The 21,671-nt window shown below is 41.2% G+C and overlaps 1 protein-coding gene across 1 annotated transcript in view; it reads left to right on the plus strand.

Annotated features, from left to right (window-relative positions):
* Window positions 1-21,671, plus strand: part of MACF1 (microtubule actin crosslinking factor 1) — a 331,566-nt gene that overhangs the window by 287,542 nt on the left and 22,353 nt on the right. The window contains 24 exon segments of the mRNA XM_043578675.1: window positions 386-592; window positions 2,116-2,235; window positions 2,670-2,777; window positions 3,671-3,889; window positions 4,861-5,064; window positions 6,787-7,018; window positions 7,639-7,865; window positions 9,201-9,323; window positions 9,416-9,517; window positions 10,133-10,234; window positions 10,327-10,500; window positions 10,592-10,747; window positions 10,892-11,089; window positions 11,681-11,809; window positions 12,712-12,885; window positions 15,200-15,355; window positions 15,460-15,666; window positions 15,790-15,909; window positions 16,568-16,737; window positions 17,797-17,956; window positions 18,759-18,953; window positions 19,286-19,414; window positions 20,534-20,677; window positions 21,158-21,346. Coding sequence (XP_043434610.1) covers window positions 386-592; window positions 2,116-2,235; window positions 2,670-2,777; window positions 3,671-3,889; window positions 4,861-5,064; window positions 6,787-7,018; window positions 7,639-7,865; window positions 9,201-9,323; window positions 9,416-9,517; window positions 10,133-10,234; window positions 10,327-10,500; window positions 10,592-10,747; window positions 10,892-11,089; window positions 11,681-11,809; window positions 12,712-12,885; window positions 15,200-15,355; window positions 15,460-15,666; window positions 15,790-15,909; window positions 16,568-16,737; window positions 17,797-17,956; window positions 18,759-18,953; window positions 19,286-19,414; window positions 20,534-20,677; window positions 21,158-21,346 — 3,945 coding nt within the window.

The raw sequence follows: 21,671 nt of genomic DNA on the forward strand, positions 1-21,671 counted from the left end.
GGATTCTGTTTGATTCTCCTACAGGATCTAGTGCAGTTCTGGATGTGCAGAAATACTATGTAGGTACTTATTGACTTAAAAATGCCCTTGGCTAAAGTACTTTATCATTTCTATTGAAGTAAGGAGAAAAAAGAAAGAGGCAGTATTTGTTCTACCCAGAGATAGTGTGGCCCAAGAAGTGTTGCAGACAGTTCTAAGCAGCAGCTAAGCCTGAAGTCAGGCTGTGGAATGGTTGAAAAATCTAAGACAAGAAAAAAAATAAGTGGAGGAAGGAGGTCAGAGCCCTGCTGGGATGTGTGGTAGAGATAGCACTTTCTACCCAGCACAGCTGCTAATGTGCTTAATTTAGCAAGGAATGGCCTGAAAACTTTTTTTCCCTCCTTAGGAATTAAAGAAGGAGGTCATGGAGCACAGGCTGGTGTTGGACACAGTGAATGAAGTGAGCCGTGCTCTCTTAGAGCTGGTGCCCTGGAGAGCCAGAGAAGGGCTGGATAAACTTGTGTCTGATGCCAATGAACAGTACAAGCTGGTCAGTGACACTGTGGGACAAAGGGTGGATGAAATTGATGCTGCTATTCAGAGATCACAGCAGGTAATGTTTATTAACACCTCTACAGTAATGTTTTAGGCAGCAGGGATGTATGTGTGAAGCACAAAATTATGACCCACATAAATACAGGGTCAGAAATAAGGATAATAAGAGTAAGCTAAATCTGATCCAACAAGTTATTTCAGTGATTGGAAGTGATTGGATAAAGATATGTGAAGATGGGTCTCAGTTTGACCCAAAATATTTTTGTATTTATTATTTATTTTTGAGGGTGGGGGAGGGGCGGAGAGAGAGAAAGAGAGAATCCCAAGCAGGCTCCATGCTGTTCGTGCAGAGCCCAACATGAAGCTTGAACCCACTTGAACCTGCTTGAACTCTGAAATCATGACCTGGCCGAAATTGAGTTGGGACACTTACTTGACTGAGCCACCCAGGCGCCCCGACCCATAATATTTGACCGTTTTGAGCAGACGGGAATATGTGATAGAGTCTGTTTGAGCCCTCTTCTTAGCTACTGATCGGTTAAGAGGCAGATTCTGATAGTAGATAATATCTAGGACCAGAAGGTCCAAATGCATCCCATCTTAGTTTGACATAATCAACTGTTTTAGTATTAGCTGGAAGAGGGGAAGGAACCAAGAACTATAATTACTATCAAATATGCTAACCAAAATAGAGGTATCCAAAATAGAACCTTCTCAGTAAACACAGGTGTCCTATTTCCCTCGATCTTTTTTCCTTCCTGCTTTCTGGAAAAAGTTATTTGCTTTCCTTTGTAGCTGGATACGTACCTATTAATGTGTCATGGTGCAGAGTAAATATAACATGACTTCTTGGGTTCATAGTAATAAGCAAATACTTTGTGAACCACACAGAAGTTTGCTGTGACTCTCAAGTGCATCCCCAACATGTCTTTATTGGTATCCCTACCCTTGACCAGATACTTGGGTATGAGATTTATCATGCTTGGGAAAAGCCTACTTTCCTCTTTAAATATTGGTGTTTGTTGGCACAGTTGAAGAGAAATAATTGGGGGACCTCATTAAACAGTCACATAGAACAAGTTCTTAGTTTTCTTTGTTTCCACAGAACCCTTTAAAGGTTTGGTGTTCTTATGCTTCTTCAACTATGAGAGTACTTTCAAGTTAGCTTGACTCAGCTGTCTGTTGCCATGTTTAACCATGCGTTTAAACGTACGGCTAAAAGTGTATGGGTAGGAAACAGGATTGGCAGATGGGAGAGAGCACAGCCTCATAAAAGCATTGTGATTAGAAGTATAGTCTTAGGAGTGTCAATTTCCATTGTTGTTTCTAGCTGTAGGATCACTAATTGAATTCTATGACTTCTTTATAAAGAAGTTGAAATAGGATCAACTTCTATTTGTTGAAGTATAATCAGTTACAAATTATCTGCATCTTGATTTATGATTTTATGCAATTTTCCCCAGTTTTGGCTTTCCTTTGTAGAAATAAACCATATTAGTAAAAATCCAGGCCTTTCTGTGTTGAGGAAATGGTAATTCTAAGGAACATAATTTGTTCATTTTTCTTTAATATGCCTATTAGTATGAGCAAGCTGCTGATGCAGAACTAGCTTGGGTTGCTGAAACAAAACGAAAACTGATGGCCCTGGGTCCAATTCGCCTAGAACAGGACCAGACCACAGCTCAGCTGCAGGTACAGAAGGTAAGTGTAACACTGACATATCTGCTGTGCCCTGAGCTAGAAGAATCTTCACTGGTTTAGAGTAACTACGAGAGTTTCTGACTGCCACAGGTTGAATAATGCAGTTTCATGATGGTGGCTAGAGATTTAAAATAATTGGTAAGATGAGGAAGAGATTCTTTTGCTTTGTGAAGAGGGAGCAATAGGCCCATTAATCCAGGAAAGAATAGTTAGCAGTTTTCTGGATGATTTTTAGGATAGATGATACTTTTGTAAGCTACTAAAAGATAAGCATGGAAGATGTATGGATAGGCAAAGTGTCAAACTTTATAGAATAGTTTTGATGTGGCTTCATCAGAGTGAGGAGTTTTTCATAAATTGTGTCTAATAACATTTCAGTAACACAGGCTTGGGGTTCTCTTACTTCGTGACCTAACTGTAGTTCACTTTCAAAGGCTTTCTCTATTGACATCATTCGACACAAAGATTCAATGGATGAACTCTTCAGTCATCGTGGTGAAATCTTTGGCACATGTGGGGAGGAACAAAAAGCTATATTACAGGTGAATTGCATTTATTTATTTACCATGTTTATCTTGTCTTGATGGTGGTGAATCAGTACAATTGTGAAATGACAAGGTTTTTCCCCCTCTGTCACTGGTAATGGTATTAAAGTGCAATTTGATGTTCTGGGGGGAGCCATGTCCCTAACCCTATGTGCACAAATGTCCAAACAGTCCTACCAGAAGATGTGAAATACATTGCAGGTTTGTTTTCTTTATAACAGGGGAATTGCTATGTATCTTCAGTCCATAAGGGTCTTTGAGTTACCTCTCTAAGTATCTATGATAGATTTTTCAGACCCATATGCAGATATTCTTTCTTCAGGCCCTTGTAAATGATCATACCCATTTCTAAAAGGATTGGCCAAGAGACTTGTAGATCAGTTTTCCTTGTTCTTGTAAAAGTTATGGTTAACCACTGTTTCCTCCGAAATTTTCATAAATTGAACTACTCATTTTAAACATATGAAGCCTAAGTGTCTGGTTTGTGAAGACACTTTTATCAGAGGAGAAAAGACAAGTCAAAGTTAGTGGGCAGAGGGTCCATTTCAGCCCCTGAGATGTTCTGTCTTGAGCTGACCTGCCGTAATAATGCTATGTCTGAGGTTGTATGTCATCTCTAAGAGGTTATGCTGTGTCGTGCTTGCTCTGTTTGTCTTTGAAACTACTTTCATGTGTTAAGTCTAGAAACAGTACATATATATGATAAGAAAAAATAGAAAATTCAGTTAAGTATAAAGAAAATAAAATCAGTTGTAATTTTGCTCAATTAGTCCATTTCTGGACATAAAAAACTGAAGAAATTCTTTAATTTTTTATGGATATATACCTACATTTTTTCCTTAAAAGAAGGGTTCGTGATAGTAATAAGTTTTATATTTTGTTGTTCATAGGAAAAGACAGAGTCTCTAATACAGCAATATGAAGCCATTAGTCTGCTCAATTCAGAGCGTTACACCCGCCTAGAACGGGCACAGGTCTTGGTGAACCAGTTTTGGGAAACTTACGAGGAGCTCAGCCCCTGGATTGAGGAGACCCGGGCACTGATAGCACAGTTACCTCCTCCAGCCATTGATCATGAGCAGCTCAGGCAGCAGCAAGAGGAAATGAGGGTAAGGAGCAATCCAGGTTTTATGCAATGGCAGAACTCAAAATTGGCTCTACGCTTTATTTTAAAACAACATGTTTTTTAGTGCCTACCAAGTGGAAGTTCTGTGTTATGAAGTTAAGTCTTAATTGGTTAGAATTTTTGCGTGCACGCGCACACACACACACACAATACATACCTGAATTACTTCCTTTGTCCTTAATATGAATCCATTAAAGAAAAAGAGCATGGAGATGTCAGAAACCTGGGTACTGCAGAAATAAAGAACTAAGTAAACATCAAGGGTATTTTTAAATCTTTCCAGATATGGTGGGGCGTCATGAGACTTGGGATATGGTTGGGTGGCTTTTTCCATTTGGGTAAGCCCTAGCTGGAGTGAAGCAATGTCAGAAAGCATTGGCTGCATGGACTTTAGGGAAAAGGGAAATTTGTAGACACTTCAACTAATGCTTTTACCATTAAAGGTAGTTTTTAATGTCTCTCTTATTTGTGGCTAATGGCTTGTGCTTATTCTTTTCTCTGTATTCCTATACATGGATGGATATAAACTGGAAGCAGCCAGCAGTAGAGTCAAGGAGTGGTTGGATTACTAGAAAAGTTGCCATTTGTGCCTTGTCCTGCTTAATGTCCCTCAGTTTGAGGAGGGGGACAGATACTTATTTAACCATGCAAATTATAGTGCATGGAAGTATTTATATGTACAGAAGAGGGGGATTAAGCTTGTATCAACAGGGAGGGGGAGGAGGAGTGAGAGATGATGTGTCTGGGAAGGCTTCCTGGTGTTGGGACGTCTGAACTGGCTTTTGAAAATTAAGAGAATTAGGTAGTGTTAGAACCTAAGACTTAGATCGTTTTTTTTTTCTTTTCCATAAATGGTGCGATGCTGGGACTTGCTGGTTTTTAGCAATTCCATTTTTTCCTCTCAAAGTTGATACGAGCTTGATACAAAAATAATCATTTTATTTTCTTACATAGCAACTCCGGGAATCCATTGCTGAACACAAACCCCATATTGATAAGCTGCTAAAGATAGGCCCACAACTAAAGGAGTTAAACCCTGAAGAGGGGGAAATGGTGGAGGAAAAATACCAGAAAGCAGAAAACCTATATGCCCAAATAAAAGAGGAGGTGCGCCAGCGAGCACTGGCTCTGGACGAGGCTGTTTCCCAGTCGGCTCAGGTATGTGTGTGTCTTTAAGTCCTGTTCCCTTCAACTGCCCTTTAGTCTAAGCACGAGATCTCTGTATCAGGTGTGCCTCTGTGGTCTGGAATGTCTAGACCAACGTGCAGATGATATGTCATCAGTAGATCAGGAACCTGTGCCTATTACATTTTCATTCCAAGGAACATTGGTATACCAACATTATGGCTGGTTGCAGGGGGGAGGGGGGTGTCTCATCTTGGCTGGTATATACTGTCTGTTGACAGTTTTCTTGAAAACTTTTCTATTGTGATGAGTCTTTAGCAGGGATGATTTTGGATAAATTCACCTTGAAGCAACAAATGTGTCAAGAAAAGTGAGATTCCTATCAGCCTCTTACTTTCGAGATTTGGAAGACAGCACATTAGTTTTCTTACTCACGAGGCCACCAGCTAGCTCCTGGTGCAGAGAAAGATGCTTGAGTAGGGAGAAGTAAGAGCCAAAGAGAAACATAAACCACCAGCAGTGGAGTTTAAAGCATGTAACTACATACTTTTCAACTAATATATTGCTGTTAGTGGTATTTTTGTCATGTCTGGGTATTTTATTCCTATGTTTAGTGTCAATATTCTTGGTTAATATTTGTACTTACTCAAGTTTTTCCCCCCACCTTCCGTCCCATCTCTCACTCACATTGTGGAATGTGTTACTTTGTGTTGTTGCTGCCTGCTCCTGTCCTCCCCACATCGTCACATTTCATTGTTGTGTTGACCGCGCCCACCATTACAGATTGCAGAGGTAAGGTACCCACCTCTACTGGGATTAGGGGGTTCTTATGAAGCTGAGAATTGAGAAGATTTACCTTTAAGGAAATTGCCCTTTACTGTCGTGGAAGAAGTTTTATTAGTCTGGTTTATTATGCCAGTCTCACTTGGGGCAAAACCTAAAAGTGAGGGAGCAGCGGGGAGTGATTTTGTCAAGGAAATCCTATGTGTCTCCCCTGTAAGACACTAGAGTTAAGCTCCATTGCAATGAATCCAGAGTTGGTTTTAGAGAACTTCTTAAGGGGGCAAGAATATCTGCATTGCACCCTTTTCCCCCTTCTCTGCTTCAGATTATAAATGAAAATTTTATAATTACAATCATGTTATTCACAGTACCTGAAAAGCGGGAAGGTAAATTGTTCTTTTAGAATAAGGATAGATTTGGCCTTCTTTAATTACCTTTCATCATGCCGACCTTTTCCTTTCTCACTATTACATATAGTGGGTTATTAAATTGCATGCCAGGATACTTTTAATCTCTAAGTCATGTGGCATATTGAGTTCCCCATCCATTTACACAGTTGGTAGAGGGCCTCTAACTTGTTGGTCTAATCTGTTGCATGCAGCTGTCATCTGAAATGTTGACACACTGACTCTCACCAGTTTCATGGTCTTGTCCCTTCCTTGTCACACTAGTTGGGATCAGGGAAGTACTGTGACAGCACTAATGACTTGAGTCAATTTCTGGCATATTACTTGATATCTTTTTTTGTTTTGAAAATAAACGTTTACTTTCTTTTTTTGATGGGCCAGCACTGGTGTGCTATGCCCAAAGCAGTCTCTTAGGCAGACCTAACACTTGACAGCCATCGGGCTAAGCCGAATGCAAGTTACCAGAAAGAGTAGTAGATTCATAACCTGTTATTCCCTAACATTTCCCGCAGAAGTATGATGAAGTAGTATTGCTGTGATGGCTAACGTTCCAACATCTGTTTAGTTCCATGATAAAATCGAGCCTATGTTGGAGACTCTGGAGAATCTCTCCTCTCGCCTGCGTATGCCACCGCTGATCCCTGCCGAAGTGGACAAGATCAGAGAGTGTGTCAGTGACAACAAGAGCGCCACCGTGGAGCTGGAAAAGCTTCAGCCTTCCTTTGAGGCCCTGAAGCGCCGTGGAGAAGAGCTCATTGCACGATCTCAGGGAGCCGACAAGGACTTGGCTGCAAAAGGTGCTTCATGAATCTAATTATTATTAAAGAAAATCAGTAAAGTAAATTCTAGGCTGTGCTTACTCCAGCATCCCACCAGATATACTTCACTGAATGTAAAGGCAGTCCCCAAGTAATTGGAAAGTCATTTAGAATTCAGAACACATCTCCCCATTGAAACAAGATTACAATTGGTAGCTGGATTCCTAGGCCAGGAAACAGATGCTCTTTTAACCCCTAATATGAATTGCAGTGTCCAATGTAGGCGGAGCATAACTATGTTATAGAACACTTTCCATAGGAAACAGTGAGTTTGACACAGAACACTGGAAATAGAGTTCTCATCTCAGCCCCTTTAGAAGTTAGGTCTTTTGCACTTGAGCAGTACCTTTGTATTAGATGATAACACGTTTCCATGCCATCTCTGTGATCTCTTTATGTGGGAGACCACCATAAGCAGAAAATACAAATGTTGAAATAATAATAAAACAAAGGTAAAAAACTATCCTTCAGGTTATAAATTTGTAGAGCTTTTTAAAGGATAATTTCAGGGGAAAATGTGAGAACTGGGTGAAATTTCTGATGAAGTGGATTCAAGTATTCAGAGAAGTCCCATTCATATCTGTTGTTTATTCCCTCAGAAATCCAGGACAAATTGGATCAGATGGTATTCTTCTGGGAGGACATCAAAGCTCGAGCCGAAGAACGAGAAATTAAGTTCCTTGATGTCCTTGAACTAGCAGAGAAGTTCTGGTATGACATGGCGGCTCTCTTGACCACTATCAGAGACACCCAGGACATTGTCCATGACTTGGAAAGCCCAGGCATTGACCCATCTATAATCAAACAACAGGTTGAAGCTGCTGAGGTAAGACAGAAACAAAACCTTGTCTTTTATGTGTTTGTCCTCTAGAAAATCACTTTATCCAAGTATATTGTGTTAACTGCTTACCCAGGCCTACTCCTTAAGAGGTTGTTGTTATTGTTGTTGTTTGTTTAATAGGACTTTTTTCCACTTGAAAAAAATATGTGCTCGTTATAATAAAGATTTCTCTCTTCTTTATACATACAAGTTTCACCGCCTGGATACACTCCTCCAACCTCTGTAATTTTGATATAGGGTAGTTCCATCACTCAAAAGCAATCCTTTTATCAATTTTAAACTTAATTCAAATTAGTAGAATGTGCTTTCTGATTTTAGTTCTTTCCATAGTGTACGTTATTTCTCAGGTAAATTTCTTTTTTCAACTAAATTTCTTTAATGTAGAAAAATAGCAAATAGAAAAGAAAATAAATTCTGGATTCATCATCCAGAGATAACAATTGTTACTTTGACCTACCCTTTTCTAGTCTTTTTGGAGAGCCTAGTTTTTATGAAATGCATTTTTCATCTCATTTTGTCTCTTTAAGTAAAGTCCTGCCTATCTTGATATTTTGTCTTTTATTTCCGCCATTCTCCCCCCTCCTTGCCCCTGTCATTGCCAGTGCATGAACCAGTTTTTAGGATCTGGCACAGAACGGACTTTCTCCACAATTATACAGCCTAGCATTTCTATTATGTTAGTCTCTCAGCTCTGAAGTTGGTGACTTGTACTATATTATTTTAGCCTTGTTGATATACTTCCCCATGATAGACTTCTGGCTGTAGATCATAATCTCCTTGGTGGGGGCACCTGGCTGCATCAGTCGGTTGAGCATCCGACTTCAGCTCAGGTCATGATCTCAAGGTTTTTGAGTTCAGGCACCATGTCAGGTGAGCTCCAGCCCCTCTCTGGGCTCTGCACTCTCTCTCCCTCTTTCTGCACTTTGTGGCATTCTCTCTCCTCCCTCCACTCAAGCATGTTCTCTCTCTCAAAAAAAAAAAAAAAAAAAAAAGAGAAAATCTCTGGCAGCTGGAAGGATAAATGTTCCATAAATTATTAAAGCTCATTAGACCTTTCCCAGACTATTTTTTATGTATTGTTATATATATATAAATATATTCCATATATACATATTGTATGTGAGAGAGAAAGAGAAATAAATTGAGTCTGAAGTTTCACTGTTTATATAAGTGAAATATTAAGGACATTGAAAGGCTTCTGTGAAATTGACAGTTCTGTTCAACATCTGCTGTTGATGGGGGTATAAATTACATTTGCAAAGTTTGGGAAGTTCTGTTCTGCTTTCTGTTTTGGCTTATGATCTGTTCATTTACATGTAGACTATTAAGGAAGAGACAGATGGTCTGCATGAGGAGTTGGAATTTATTCGAATCCTTGGAGCAGATTTGATTTTTGCCTGTGGAGAAACTGAGAAGCCCGAAGTAAAGAAGAGCATTGATGAGGTATATGGAAAACTGGATAAGGAATTCAGATGAAACATTAGTGGACTCACACAGAAGAGGGTTATTAATTAAAGAATCTGTTTTTCCCCCAGCTGAATAATGCATGGGAGAACTTAAACAAAACCTGGAAGGAGAGGCTAGAAAAGCTTGAGGATGCCATGCAAGCTGCTGTGCAGTATCAGGACACTCTTCAGGTGAGAGGCCACACAGTGGCCACCATAGAAATAAGTTCCATGTTCTTTGTCATATTTTGGATCCAGCATCTGAGTGGATCACCTTTACAGGACTGGAGCATTTTCCAAACTAAGACAGTGCTGTTTTGATATTTCCAGCTGAAGCTTTCCACTCCTAGTGAGAAAAATACCTCCAAATTTCTACGATTCTTGCCATGCTCTTCATCATCATATTTATCCTCAGGGTGGCTGTACAGTGAAGCAGGCCTTATTGTGCAAGTCATTGCTTGCCAAAAGGTTCCAAAACCAAGTTACCTTGAAGCACAGCTTGGCACAGTAGTTTCACCACATCCTGAGCTTGCTAGGTGGCCATGACAAATACTCAACTGCTATTCACATTTAGTTTTTCCAGAGTTTAATTTATTTTGGCCATTATCCTGATAACAATGGTTCTGTTCTTAAATCCCCATATCACTGGAATAAAGATCATTATCCCTTACCTCTGACCCCCACCTGAAAACACAGACATCACAAGGTACTTTAATTTTTGTCCACTTATGTCAGCAGAGGTAATGCTAATTCTCTCCCAACTCCTTGTGTTCTTTTGGTTTTTGACTGTTTGTATTTCTGTCTTAGGCTATGTTTGACTGGCTAGATAACACTGTGATTAAGCTCTGCACCATGCCCCCTGTTGGCACGGACCTCAACACTGTTAAAGATCAGTTAAATGAAATGAAGGTTTGTAAATAGGAATGGCTTTTGAAGAAGAGTTGCTTATTTTTTGTTTCTAAAGATTTGGTTTGATGTTAACATTAGTATGTCTTTGATAGGAGTTCAAAGTGGAAGTTTACCAGCAGCAAATTGAGATGGAGAAGCTCAATCACCAGGGTGAGCTGATGTTAAAGAAAGCTACTGATGAGACGGATAGAGACATTATCCGAGAACCGCTGACAGAACTCAAACACCTCTGGGAGAACCTGGGTGAAAAAATTGCCCACAGACAGGTGAGGCAGATGGTAGAGTGCATCAGTGGACAATTAGTTCCTTTTTTCTAATTTCCTGACCAACATTCCCTTTATGTCTTTTTCTGAATAGCACAAACTAGAAGGTGCTCTCCTGGCCCTTGGCCAGTTCCAGCATGCCTTAGAGGAACTGATGAGTTGGCTGACTCACACTGAGGAGTTGTTGGATGCTCAGAGACCAGTAAGCGGAGACCCAAAAGTCATTGAAGTTGAGCTCGCAAAGCACCATGTAAGTGCCCTCAGTTTTCATCTCTAAGCCTGTTGCCTTGAGACCCAATATTGTCACCAGAAGCCTCTGGATATTGTGTGTACCGTTGGGAACCAGGCTTGATGATGTCTGTGGAGCTAAGTTACATTGTTCAACGTCTTTTAGGTTCTAAAAAATGATGTTCTGGCCCATCAAGCCACAGTAGAAACAGTCAACAAAGCTGGCAATGAGCTTCTTGAATCTAGTGCTGGAGATGACGCCAGCAGCCTAAGGAGCCGTTTGGAAACTATGAACCAGTGCTGGGAGTCAGTGTTACAAAAAACAGAGGAGAGAGAACAGCAGCTTCAGTTGACATTGCAGCAGGTGCGTGTATTGTCCAAGTTAGGGAGGTGGAGCTGTGCACATAACATCGGAAGAAAGCCTGTCTGAGTCAGTGAAAGGAAAACAATTTGGAGAATGTCTCACCAACCTTCCTTTCCCCACCCCAGCCCCTGCTCCATGTCTTAAGAAGATGGTTAATTCTGTGCTGGAACTTGTCTGGAAAGAATAGCTTTTGATTGAGTGATTCTTTTCAGATTTGTTTGTAGCCTTGTCTCTTTATTTACTATTCAAAGTTAGTAAATCTTTGCCATAACAAACCTTGCTCACAGATTCAGTTATTTCTTAAATCAAGTGAGGATCCCCCCATGTCCATGTTCAATAGTACTTCAGTCTGTTGATTGATTCATCAGGTTATATCAGACATCTATCATATATTACAGTGAAGTCCAAAGGATTCTGCTAGATTCCAAAAATAAATAAGTATATTGGCCCCGTGCTGATCCAGCAACAGAACAACCCTGTGAGCAACCCAGAATTCCTCCTTCAGGGTAGTTCTTCATGTGGTCATTTAGGAAGTCTACTTTTGAAGCTGAGAATTGACTGCTGACCTTACTGATGTGTCTTTTCTCAAAGGCCCAGGGTTTCCACAGTGAAATTGAAGATTTTCTCTTGGAACTGACTAGAATGGAGACCCAACTCTCTGCATCTAAGCCCACAGGAGGACTTCCTGAAACTGCAAGGGAACAGCTTGATACACATATGGTAATGGAAGCTTCTTGAAGTTGAACATAATCCCCTACTCAGAACTTTCTGAATTCACAGACCTGTATGTATCTAGGAGTCTACAAAGCAGCACATTTTTACTGACAATATAGTATGACCTTAAGGATTACTGCTTTTTACGTGGGCTTTTAAGAGCCCCTACCACAGGCAGCAGTGGTGACAGGGAAGCTTGACTGGAAATACATTGGTGAGCTGTTAAATTTTGAGTTGGTCAGTCAGTTGGCATAAGAATATTGACTTGAAGGTGAGAGCATTAAGACAAATATGTTAACATGGATATGTCTAAGAAAAGAGTGTTAAAGGGACTTATAGAAATCGATAGATACTGTGACAATATTTTTTTCAACGTTTTTTATTTATTTTTGGGACAGAGAGAGACAGAGCATGAACGGGGGAGGGGCAGAGAGAGAGGGAGACACAGAATCGGAAGCAGGGTCCAGGCTCCGAGCCATCAGCCCAGAGCCTGATGCGGGGCTCGAACTCACGGACCGCGAGATCGTGACCTGGCTGAAGTCGGACGCTTAACCGACTGCGCCACCCAGGCGCCCCACGTGACAATATTTTAAGAAAGGGGCTGAGAAAAAAAAGGCAACATAATTTCTAGGCAAATGTTTCAAGTAAAGGAGAAATAAATTATTGGGGTCTACTTTTGTGATCTCTGATCCTTAAGGAAATCTTCTTGATAACAAAATTATTTCAATTTTAGTGAAGAATGGTAGGATTCATTGCTTAGGAATTGAACTGAATCCAAAAGAAAGGGTTTTGATCAAGATGAGACCTTCCTGGACTTTTCCAACTGTGCTTATAAATCTGTGTGTGGGTGGCTTTCAGAGAATTGGCATTACCAATCCCTTTCTTGACTTTTTTTCTTTTTTTGGTAGGAACTCTATTCCCAGCTCAAAGCCAAGGAAGAGACTTATAATCAACTGCTTGACAAGGGCAGGCTCATGCTTCTAAGCCGCGATGATTCTGGGTCTGGCTCAAAGACAGAACAGAGTGTAGCTCTCTTGGAACAGAAGTGGCATGTGGTCAGCAGTAAGATGGAAGAAAGAAAGGTATCACCACAAAATACAGTGTGTGATTATTGGGCTTGAGTAGTTTGCTTGACCATCGCATGTAATTACCATCTAGTTTCTGTGAAGATTTTTCGGAGACCATTATATAGTACCAGAAGTTGCAGAACTGGTTATCGTTTTTGTACAAATCAAGCTATCTTTCCTGATGTTAAATTTCTATTTTGCATCCATATCAAGTTGCATTGATGGTACTGGTTTCTGCCAATATTTGCTTTTGTCGTTCATTCCTTTTTTTGCCTTTACCAGTTGAGACATATAAGGCTGTTAACTGCTGAGTGATGGACTTATAACTCATAGTAATCACTGATCTGTGTTCCTACTGAAAAACAAGGTCATGTTGGAGTCACTGGCTTGGGATTGGGAGGGTGGGAACAGAACATACAGGGAGTTGGGCTAATATTCTCCACAGGAATTTGGCAGTGTGCATATAATTTTACTAAAAAAATCAGAAGAGGGGTAAATTTTGTGACCTTTTCCCACTCTTCTTCAGAAATCAAATTCTCTTCAAAAGAAAAGTGATCAGGGATCAAGGCCTCACAACATTGTCTTTTATGAGTACCAAATTTCGGAGTATTACTCAGCACAGAGTTTCTGTACTGGGCAGATCTAATGTAAAATATGTGTTCAAATCTGTTGGCCATATCCATTCAACAGTTATTAAGCATGTATGTGCCAGGCACTGTGCTAGCTATATAGTGGAAGCAAAGGCATGAACCCTATCATTGTGAAATTTAATGGACAGAAGTATTCACACATATAAATGGATACTTTGAGAGTACCATTAATTTCCTAGAATTTTTTTAGTGTGAGATCTGATAATTCTGTTATATGAAGAATGACCAGAGACACTGAGTGTGGGGCTGTGTTCTAATTCTTTGACAGACTATCATCTAATTTCTGCAGAATGCAGAACTAAGACTAATTAAAGAAACTGAGGCAGATTCTGGCTCCTAATCAAGAAATTTCTATGTTTTCCCATCAGTGGAGCAAGTTGCCTCAAGATATACTTACCCATCATTGGTGGAACTGGTCAAACAAGGGCTTGGTGTCAGGGATAGTTATTTCTGATTTTGCAAGAACTTTACATTTTAGTATCACTCATATTCTGTAGTAAGTGTGTATGGTGTTATATTAAGGAATAAATAGATAAAATGATGTGGAAAGATTTCCTGTTATCTAGGAACTTGCAATATTATTAATTTCTAAGCATTTCTGTAATAAATTTGAGGTAGATTTTATTTTTCTCTTGGTTTGTTTACATTAGGTCTGTACGTTTTTCTAACATTGATAATAGTGTTTTTCTGTGTTACAAGAGTGACTTGAAAATATAAAGAAAAATAAAAACCTATACAGTATATATAACTCAGTTAACAATAACATTTGTAGTGTACATCTTGGGTTTCTATGAATATCTTAGATATATTCATTTTTAGCAACCTGTCATTATTACATGCCTGCCTGCTAAATGGACCAGGGACAGAGGCCATCACCTACGTGTTGTGGGTAGAGCTCTGGAGCTCATAGACTCTGGAATTGGGGTGCATTTTTGGGCAGTGGACATGCCCTGAATGAGCCATTGTTTTTGCCATTCTGATTTAGAGCAGTGTCTAAACATTTGTATCTAGTGTCACATTTTTGCTTAGAATATTATGGCTTTTTTTTTCCCCCTCACCTTTTCTGCTTGTAGCTTAAAAATGAGCTTCAGGGACACCTGGCTGGCTCAATTGGTAGAACACGACTCTTGATCTCAGGGTCATAAGTTGGGCCTAGAGCTTCCTTAAAAAAATAAAAATAAAAAAAGAATGAGCTTCAGCCTCACATTTTCAGATGCCATATTTTCTGAAAACATTTAAATAGAGCAATGTAGTGACCATCATCTTTACAGTAAAGTGCTTTTCATTCAGTTGTTTTTATACTGGAAAAAGTACATCAAAGGGAAGTGAGGCTTTGCCCAGAACTAGTTGCAGACCCTGCAGCTGTCACCGCTGAAGGATCTGTTCCCTTACACTTACTGAATAGCTCTATCCCTATTCTTTAATGTCCCAGGAAGTGGGGAATGGCAGAGAAAGCAACTTTGCTGCAAATTGTGCTCTTTCCTTTTTATACATACTTGTTTTGGTTTCAGACACTAACGTTAAATTGCCCCCTTGTTTGTAAACCGGGCATGTTTGGAGGTTAAGTGAGGCTTCCTCTTTAGAGATCATTTTTTTTAGTGTACAATTCACGCCTTTGTCCTGGAAACTACAATTCCTGAATTTGGCACTTTCTCTTTTGTGTTTTAATTAAAATTCAGTCAAAGCTGGAAGAGGCCCTCAACCTGGCAACAGAATTCCAGAATTCCCTGCAAGAGTTCATCAATTGGCTCACTCTAGCAGAGCAAAATCTCAACATCGCCTCTCCTCCCAGCCTGATTCTAAACACTGTCCTCTCCCAGATAGAGGAGCACAAGGTAACTGTGACATTACAATGTCGCCTGCCTTTTGAGGGGACTAGCTGAGAAAGAAGCTCCTCTATCTTATCTTCAGTTTAAAAAGAGCTATATTTTCCCCTCAGGTGTTTGCTAATGAGGTCAATGCTCATCGAGACCAGATAATTGAACTGGATCAAACCGGGAATCAGTTAAAGTTCCTTAGCCAAAAACAGGATGTTGTTCTGATCAAGAATTTGCTGGTCAGCGTCCAGTCTCGATGGGAGAAGGTTGTCCAGCGGTCTATTGAAAGAGGGCGATCACTGGATGATGCCAGGAAGAGGGCAAAACAAGTAAGTTAGGAAAGAAAGCTACCAATTTCTTGAACAATCTTGGGCTGCATGTGTAGAGCCTCTGGTATGATTTACATGAAAGTGTAGCTTGCATATTCATTCTTACTTTTTATATAATTGCAGTTCCATGAAGCTTGGAAAAAACTGATTGATTGGCTAGAAGATGCAGAGAGTCACCTGGACTCAGAGCTGGAGATATCCAATGACCCGGACAAAATTAAACTCCAGCTTTCTAAGCATAAGGTAAAGCGGTTCATGGCTCTTAGGTCCTGACCTTGGTATTCACTGAAGTTTGCAAAAAATGGAAATCAGAGCTAGTAAAAAAAAAAAAAAAAAAAAAAAAAAATTGGTTAATGTTGAAAATCAAGATGATGAAGCTAGCTGTCTTGTATCTACATAGGGTCTAACCATAAAAATCACTCATTTAAATAACTTCAAACAAAGTGATTGTGGGAGTAACCAGTTAAAACAACAAGCTTTTAGAAATTTTTGTGCACTGCTACATGTAGTATAAACAAAAATTTATAAATTTCTTTTTCTTTCTTTTTTTTTTTTTTTTTAAGTTTATTTATTCTGAGAGAGAGATAGAGACCGGGGTACAGGCAGAGAGAGAGAGGGAGACAGAATCCCAAGCAGGCTCCATGGTGTCAGCACAAAGCCCAATGTAGGTCTCAGTCTCATTAATCGTGCAATCATGACCTGAACCGAAATCAAGAATCAGATGCTTAACCGAGTAGGCCACCCAGGCGCACCCAAAATTTTTAAATTTCTCGAGGATAAGCTGTTGTTAACTCAAGAAGAAGTGACATCCATTACCAACCTGAACACTGAAAAATTTTCTTTGTTCCAAATCAAGACATCATCTTTTAGCGTGGATTCTTTCTGTTCTCTTTGGAAACAGGAATTTCAGAAAACCCTTGGAGGCAAACAGCCTGTGTATGATACCACAATTCGAACTGGCAGAGCCCTGAAAGAAAAGACTTTGCTTCCTGATGACACTCAGAAACTTGACAATTTACTGGGAGAAGTCAGAGACAAATGGGATACTGTTTGTGGCAAGTCTGTGGAGAGGTGAGTACGAATATTTGCTTTGTGGGTCTGTATGTCATCCTGAAACTAACAAAGACTGTTAATTGGATTCCATAAAATGGCAATAAAGCTAATGCATCAGTAACAGGTTTTGTAGCATCTCAATATCTCTGGTTCATTCAATGCAAGTTGTGAAGTTGAATAAAATGTATTAAAATTCTCATTTTAAACTTGAACCTTACCGTATTAGCAAGAAGGCCATAAACTCAAGCCAATAGCAACAGAAGATTAGTAACTACACTTCTCTTTCAGTGACTAAGTTGTGACACGGATGGCTGTGTCAGTGAGTTCTCTCACTGTCAAGCACTGAGCAAAGCCTCTGCACATAGCACCTCGTGTAACCATTGTAATACCTGCCCTTGACAGGGCAATCACTAATGAGCATGTGCCAAAAAGGGGCTACTAATCACTTAATCCACCTGACAACCACTGAGGTGGGCTCTGTTATTCCCATTTTACACATGAGGAAACTATCATAAAGAGGGTTTTTAACTCCCCCAAGGTCACTCAGCTACTAAGCAGCAGAGCTGGGATTTGAAGCTTTTGAGTTTGGTTCCATAAGTTGTACTCCTGTCCCTGGGTGCCCACTATGCTATGCTAAGTATTAGGATATCTTTATATTGTGCTCCACAATTTTTTGGATGAGGTGACTGAGGTTCACAGAGGTGAAGAGAAAGCCCAGGGTCACACAACTCCTGACTCAGACCATGGCTGAAACTGTCCTCCTCCACCTGAGTGGTGTAAGGTAATTAGCACAGAACTTGGGGCATTAGCGTGTATCCATATATATAACCATTGGACTCCTAAGATGCCAGAAGGGTATCTGCACTTGTTTCCTGTACTAAATCCATTCTAGAGAGCAGTTTGGTTCAAAATGTCTAGGCATAGCTCTTTGTCACTGTTTATCTGTTTCGAACCAGCCCAGCATGGAGGGCCCTGTCTCTGTAGAGTGCAAGCAGTGTTCCCTTCAGCAGTCAGAACTGTGAGCCAGTCAAAGAAAAGGGATCCCCCAAAACAGTGAGGTTTGTGTGCTTCTCTCAGGCAGCACAAGTTGGAGGAGGCCCTGCTGTTTTCGGGTCAGTTCATGGATGCTCTGCAGGCCTTGGTCGACTGGCTGTACAAGGTGGAGCCGCAGCTGGCCGAGGACCAGCCCGTGCACGGGGACCTCGACCTGGTCATGAACCTCATGGACGCCCATAAGGTGAGGGGCGGGAGCTGCGCCGCGTGGAGGCAGAGCCCTGGGTTCCTCCGCCTAAGCAGGCCTCCTGCTCCGACTCATCATCGGGAGAAAGGAAGTCTGGAAGAGCCTGTGTCTCTGCTTGTCAGAGAGACCACTCCTCGCTCCGTGTGTATCACTGGGATTCTGCATCAGTCACAAAGGATTCACCAACATTGCTTTGATTTGGATTTGGTGATGTGTACAATTTGTCTTGGGGTTCCCCCCTTCTTGTTTGTACCTCTCAGTTGAGTCACACAATGAATTTAAATTCAGGAGCCCCTCAAGATACCCATTTCCACTGACTCCTACAATGAAAATGAGTTCTTTTCTGAGCTATCCTTGACCCTCGCTAGCCCAGCACCTTGCACAGTGGTATTTAGTGTAACCCACACCTGTCATGTTGACCTCCATTATATCCTCTTGTTTTAGCACAAAGCATTCAGCTTTACTCGAATTTACAACAAACTCTTATTATGTGCATGGCAGAATGTGTTCTTACTTCTCCCACGATTCTGGAAATCTTGCTGTAACGTTACTACTGTTTTACAAGTTAGGAAACTGGGACTCCAGGTAAACAGCTTACCCAGAGCCACACCACTCATCTTGAGAGCCACCTCTTCTGATGGTTCTTTCTTACACATTGTCCTGCCTCCCTGTGCATAAAAGACACACGACTAGCACCTACCAAGGACAACTGGACTGAACGATTCCTTTTCTCTGTGGTTTGACGTCATGGGTTCAGAACATTTCTCAGCAAACTAATTCTTCTGTTTTTCTTTTCTAGGTTTTCCAGAAGGAACTGGGAAAGCGAACAGGAACCGTTCAGGTACTGAAGCGGTCAGGCCGAGAGTTGATTGAGAATAGCCGTGATGACACCACATGGGTGAAAGGGCAGCTCCAGGAATTGAGCACTCGCTGGGACACTGTGTGTAAGCTCTCCGTCTCCAAACAAAGCCGACTGGAGCAGGCCTTAAAACAGGTTAGAGACTTTTTTGGCGACAACCCAAGGGAGAGGATCCTAGCAGATTCATTCGCATTTCTTTATCAGGATCAGTTCCACCCAGTCTCGAATGTAAAACCAAACATTGATCTTCTGAATGTTCTACAAGATTTTAATGTTCACTCAGAGAAAAAAATTAATTTGGTTTTTAAAGATCTACAAATGAAAGATGACCTTTGTGGGGCCTTGATAGGGTCATCAGTGCCTGTGACACACAAAGGCGTTCAGGCCCAACCCTTTCTCTGACATTACCCCAATGTCCAGGACCTTGGCTGCAGAGAGGCTCAATCTGCTGTGCTTTGTTATTTCAGGCGGAAGAGTTTCGGGACACAGTCCACATGCTGTTGGAGTGGCTTTCTGAAGCAGAGCAAACGCTTCGTTTTCGGGGAGCACTTCCTGATGACACGGAGGCCTTGCAGTCTCTCATTGACACCCATAAGGTAATCCAGCCCCAGGGTGCAGTGACCCATGCTACCCACCAGGGTGAGGGCTGCCTCCTGCTTTTGTTTGGGAATTTCCAACCTCACGTGCAAAGGACTGGAACCAGAATGGGTCCAGATTATTGGTTTGGCAGGAATGAAAGGGAAGGGACTAGTGGGTTTTTTGATACCTTAAACATCATTCTTTTGTTTTTACAAAAGTAATATGTATTGGTTGTAAACAAGTGAAAACAGCGTGGTATCATATAAAGAAAAATGTGGGCTGTACCACCCCCTAGAATCCTCACCTGCACACAGCTTCATTTGCCTTTACTCACATTACCAGCGTCAGACACTGGACCTCTTACCAAGTTCTATATAGAATATATATATCCAGAATATAATGCAGTCTTGAGGGCCACAGTCTGTCCTAATAAAGTGGGAAATTAATCAGGAGATTTTGATCTGGGCTTTATATGTGGTATTCTGTTGCAGATTTTTTTTTTCAGTATTTTTTAAATATCCATAGTGTTTTATAGTTGTCATTTGTCTAAGACTGTATTGTTTATATGCATGGAAATGAATAAAAACAGGATTTTTTTTTTTTTTTTTTTGAAGAAAAACTAAGAATAGGAAGAGGGTCATGCCTGGTGTGGGATAGGAGGTACCTTTCTGGGTCCCTATACCTTGTCATCTGTAGCAGAGAAAATCATTGTTTTAATTTATTTGTTGATGCTTATTTATTTATTTTGAGAGAGTGAAAGCATGCTAGCAAGCATGAGTGGGAGAGCGGCAGAGAGAGAATCCCAAGCAGGCTCCACACTGCCAGTGCAGAGCCCAACACAGGACTTGATCTCACAAATTGCGAGATCATGACCTGAGCCAAAATAGAGTCGGATGCTTAACCGACTGAGTCACCCAGGAGCCCTGAGAAAGTCCTTCTTGTGTAAACCCTTCACCTTTTCACGTCTTTCAGAACTGGGAACAAAGTGCCAGAGACACCCAAATGCAGGCTTGAGGTCTGTGTTAACACATAGAGGAGGGAAAAATGCATTGAAATCTTTTCCCCCTCAGTGTAAACTAACAGTGTTGCTAGAGTAGATTTCTCAAGTTTTTGTTTTCAAATCTTTTTTGTTCAAGGAGTTCATGAAGAAAGTGGAAGAAAAGCGAGTGGATGTTAACGCAGCAGTACAAATGGGAGAAGCCATCCTGGCTGTGTGCCATCCTGATTGCATCACTACCATCAAGCACTGGATCACTATCATCCGAGCTCGCTTTGAGGAGGTGGGTTCCTGGTTGCAGAGGGGACAGCACGTGCCCCGTGAAGCGGGTTTCTGGTGAGAAAATGCTACTGAGCTTTCCCCACCCACCCCCAGATAAGGACTCTTTTCACCCACCGTGAATATGTCAGTAAGAATTAAGTTAGCGTTTTAGTCATGACTGTTTTCTTGGTAATGAGCAGCAGTCTGAGAGAATAGCGCTGGTGTAGTGATGGTTTCAGTGATGAATTCCAGTGGACATGGTTTGGTATTTTTCCTTCCTTCCCGAGAAGTCCTGTGTTTAATAGGATATTCATACTAGATTTGCTTCCAGGAGTGCTGATTGCTCATTCCAGCTCTGTCACTAGAGTAAGAGTGAGGCCTCTGGAGTATTCGAGTGTTCTTCCCCCTTAAAGTCATTGTTAGGATCAGATGGAAGAAAAAACTTTGGAAACAAAGGATGTGCTTGACTGAGAGAGGCGATGGATTTTCTTTCTCTCCCTAGGTCCTGACATGGGCTAAGCAGCACCAGCAGCGTCTTGAAACAGCCCTGTCAGAACTGGTGGCTAATGCCGAGCTCTTGGAAGAACTTCTGGCGTGGATCCAGTGGGCTGAGACCACCCTCATTCAGCGGGACCAGGAGCCGATCCCTCAGAACATCGACCGAGTTAAAGCCCTCATTGCCGAACATCAGGTATTGTCACCATGTCATGTGGCCGCGGTGTTTCCTGTGTTGCTCATGGAGCCCGTTTCCTTTGCCCTGTGTATTTGTTTTTAAATGGCTGCTTATCATATTCATACAGATTTAGCAGCTTAAAACAACACACACTTACTCTCTTGCAGTTTCCATGGGGCAGGAGTCTGGGCCTGAGTTAGCTGGGTCTCCTTAGGATCTTACCAGGCCAAAATCTAGATGTCAGCCCCAGCTGCAAGTTCTCACCCAGGCTCATTCAGTTGGCAGAATCTGATTCCTTGTGGTTATAGGACCAGGTCTCCATGTTCTTGCTGGCTGTCAGCCA

This window comes from Prionailurus bengalensis, chromosome C1 (genome assembly GCF_016509475.1).
Source record: "Prionailurus bengalensis isolate Pbe53 chromosome C1, Fcat_Pben_1.1_paternal_pri, whole genome shotgun sequence".
Lineage (NCBI taxonomy): Eukaryota > Metazoa > Chordata > Mammalia > Carnivora > Felidae > Prionailurus > Prionailurus bengalensis.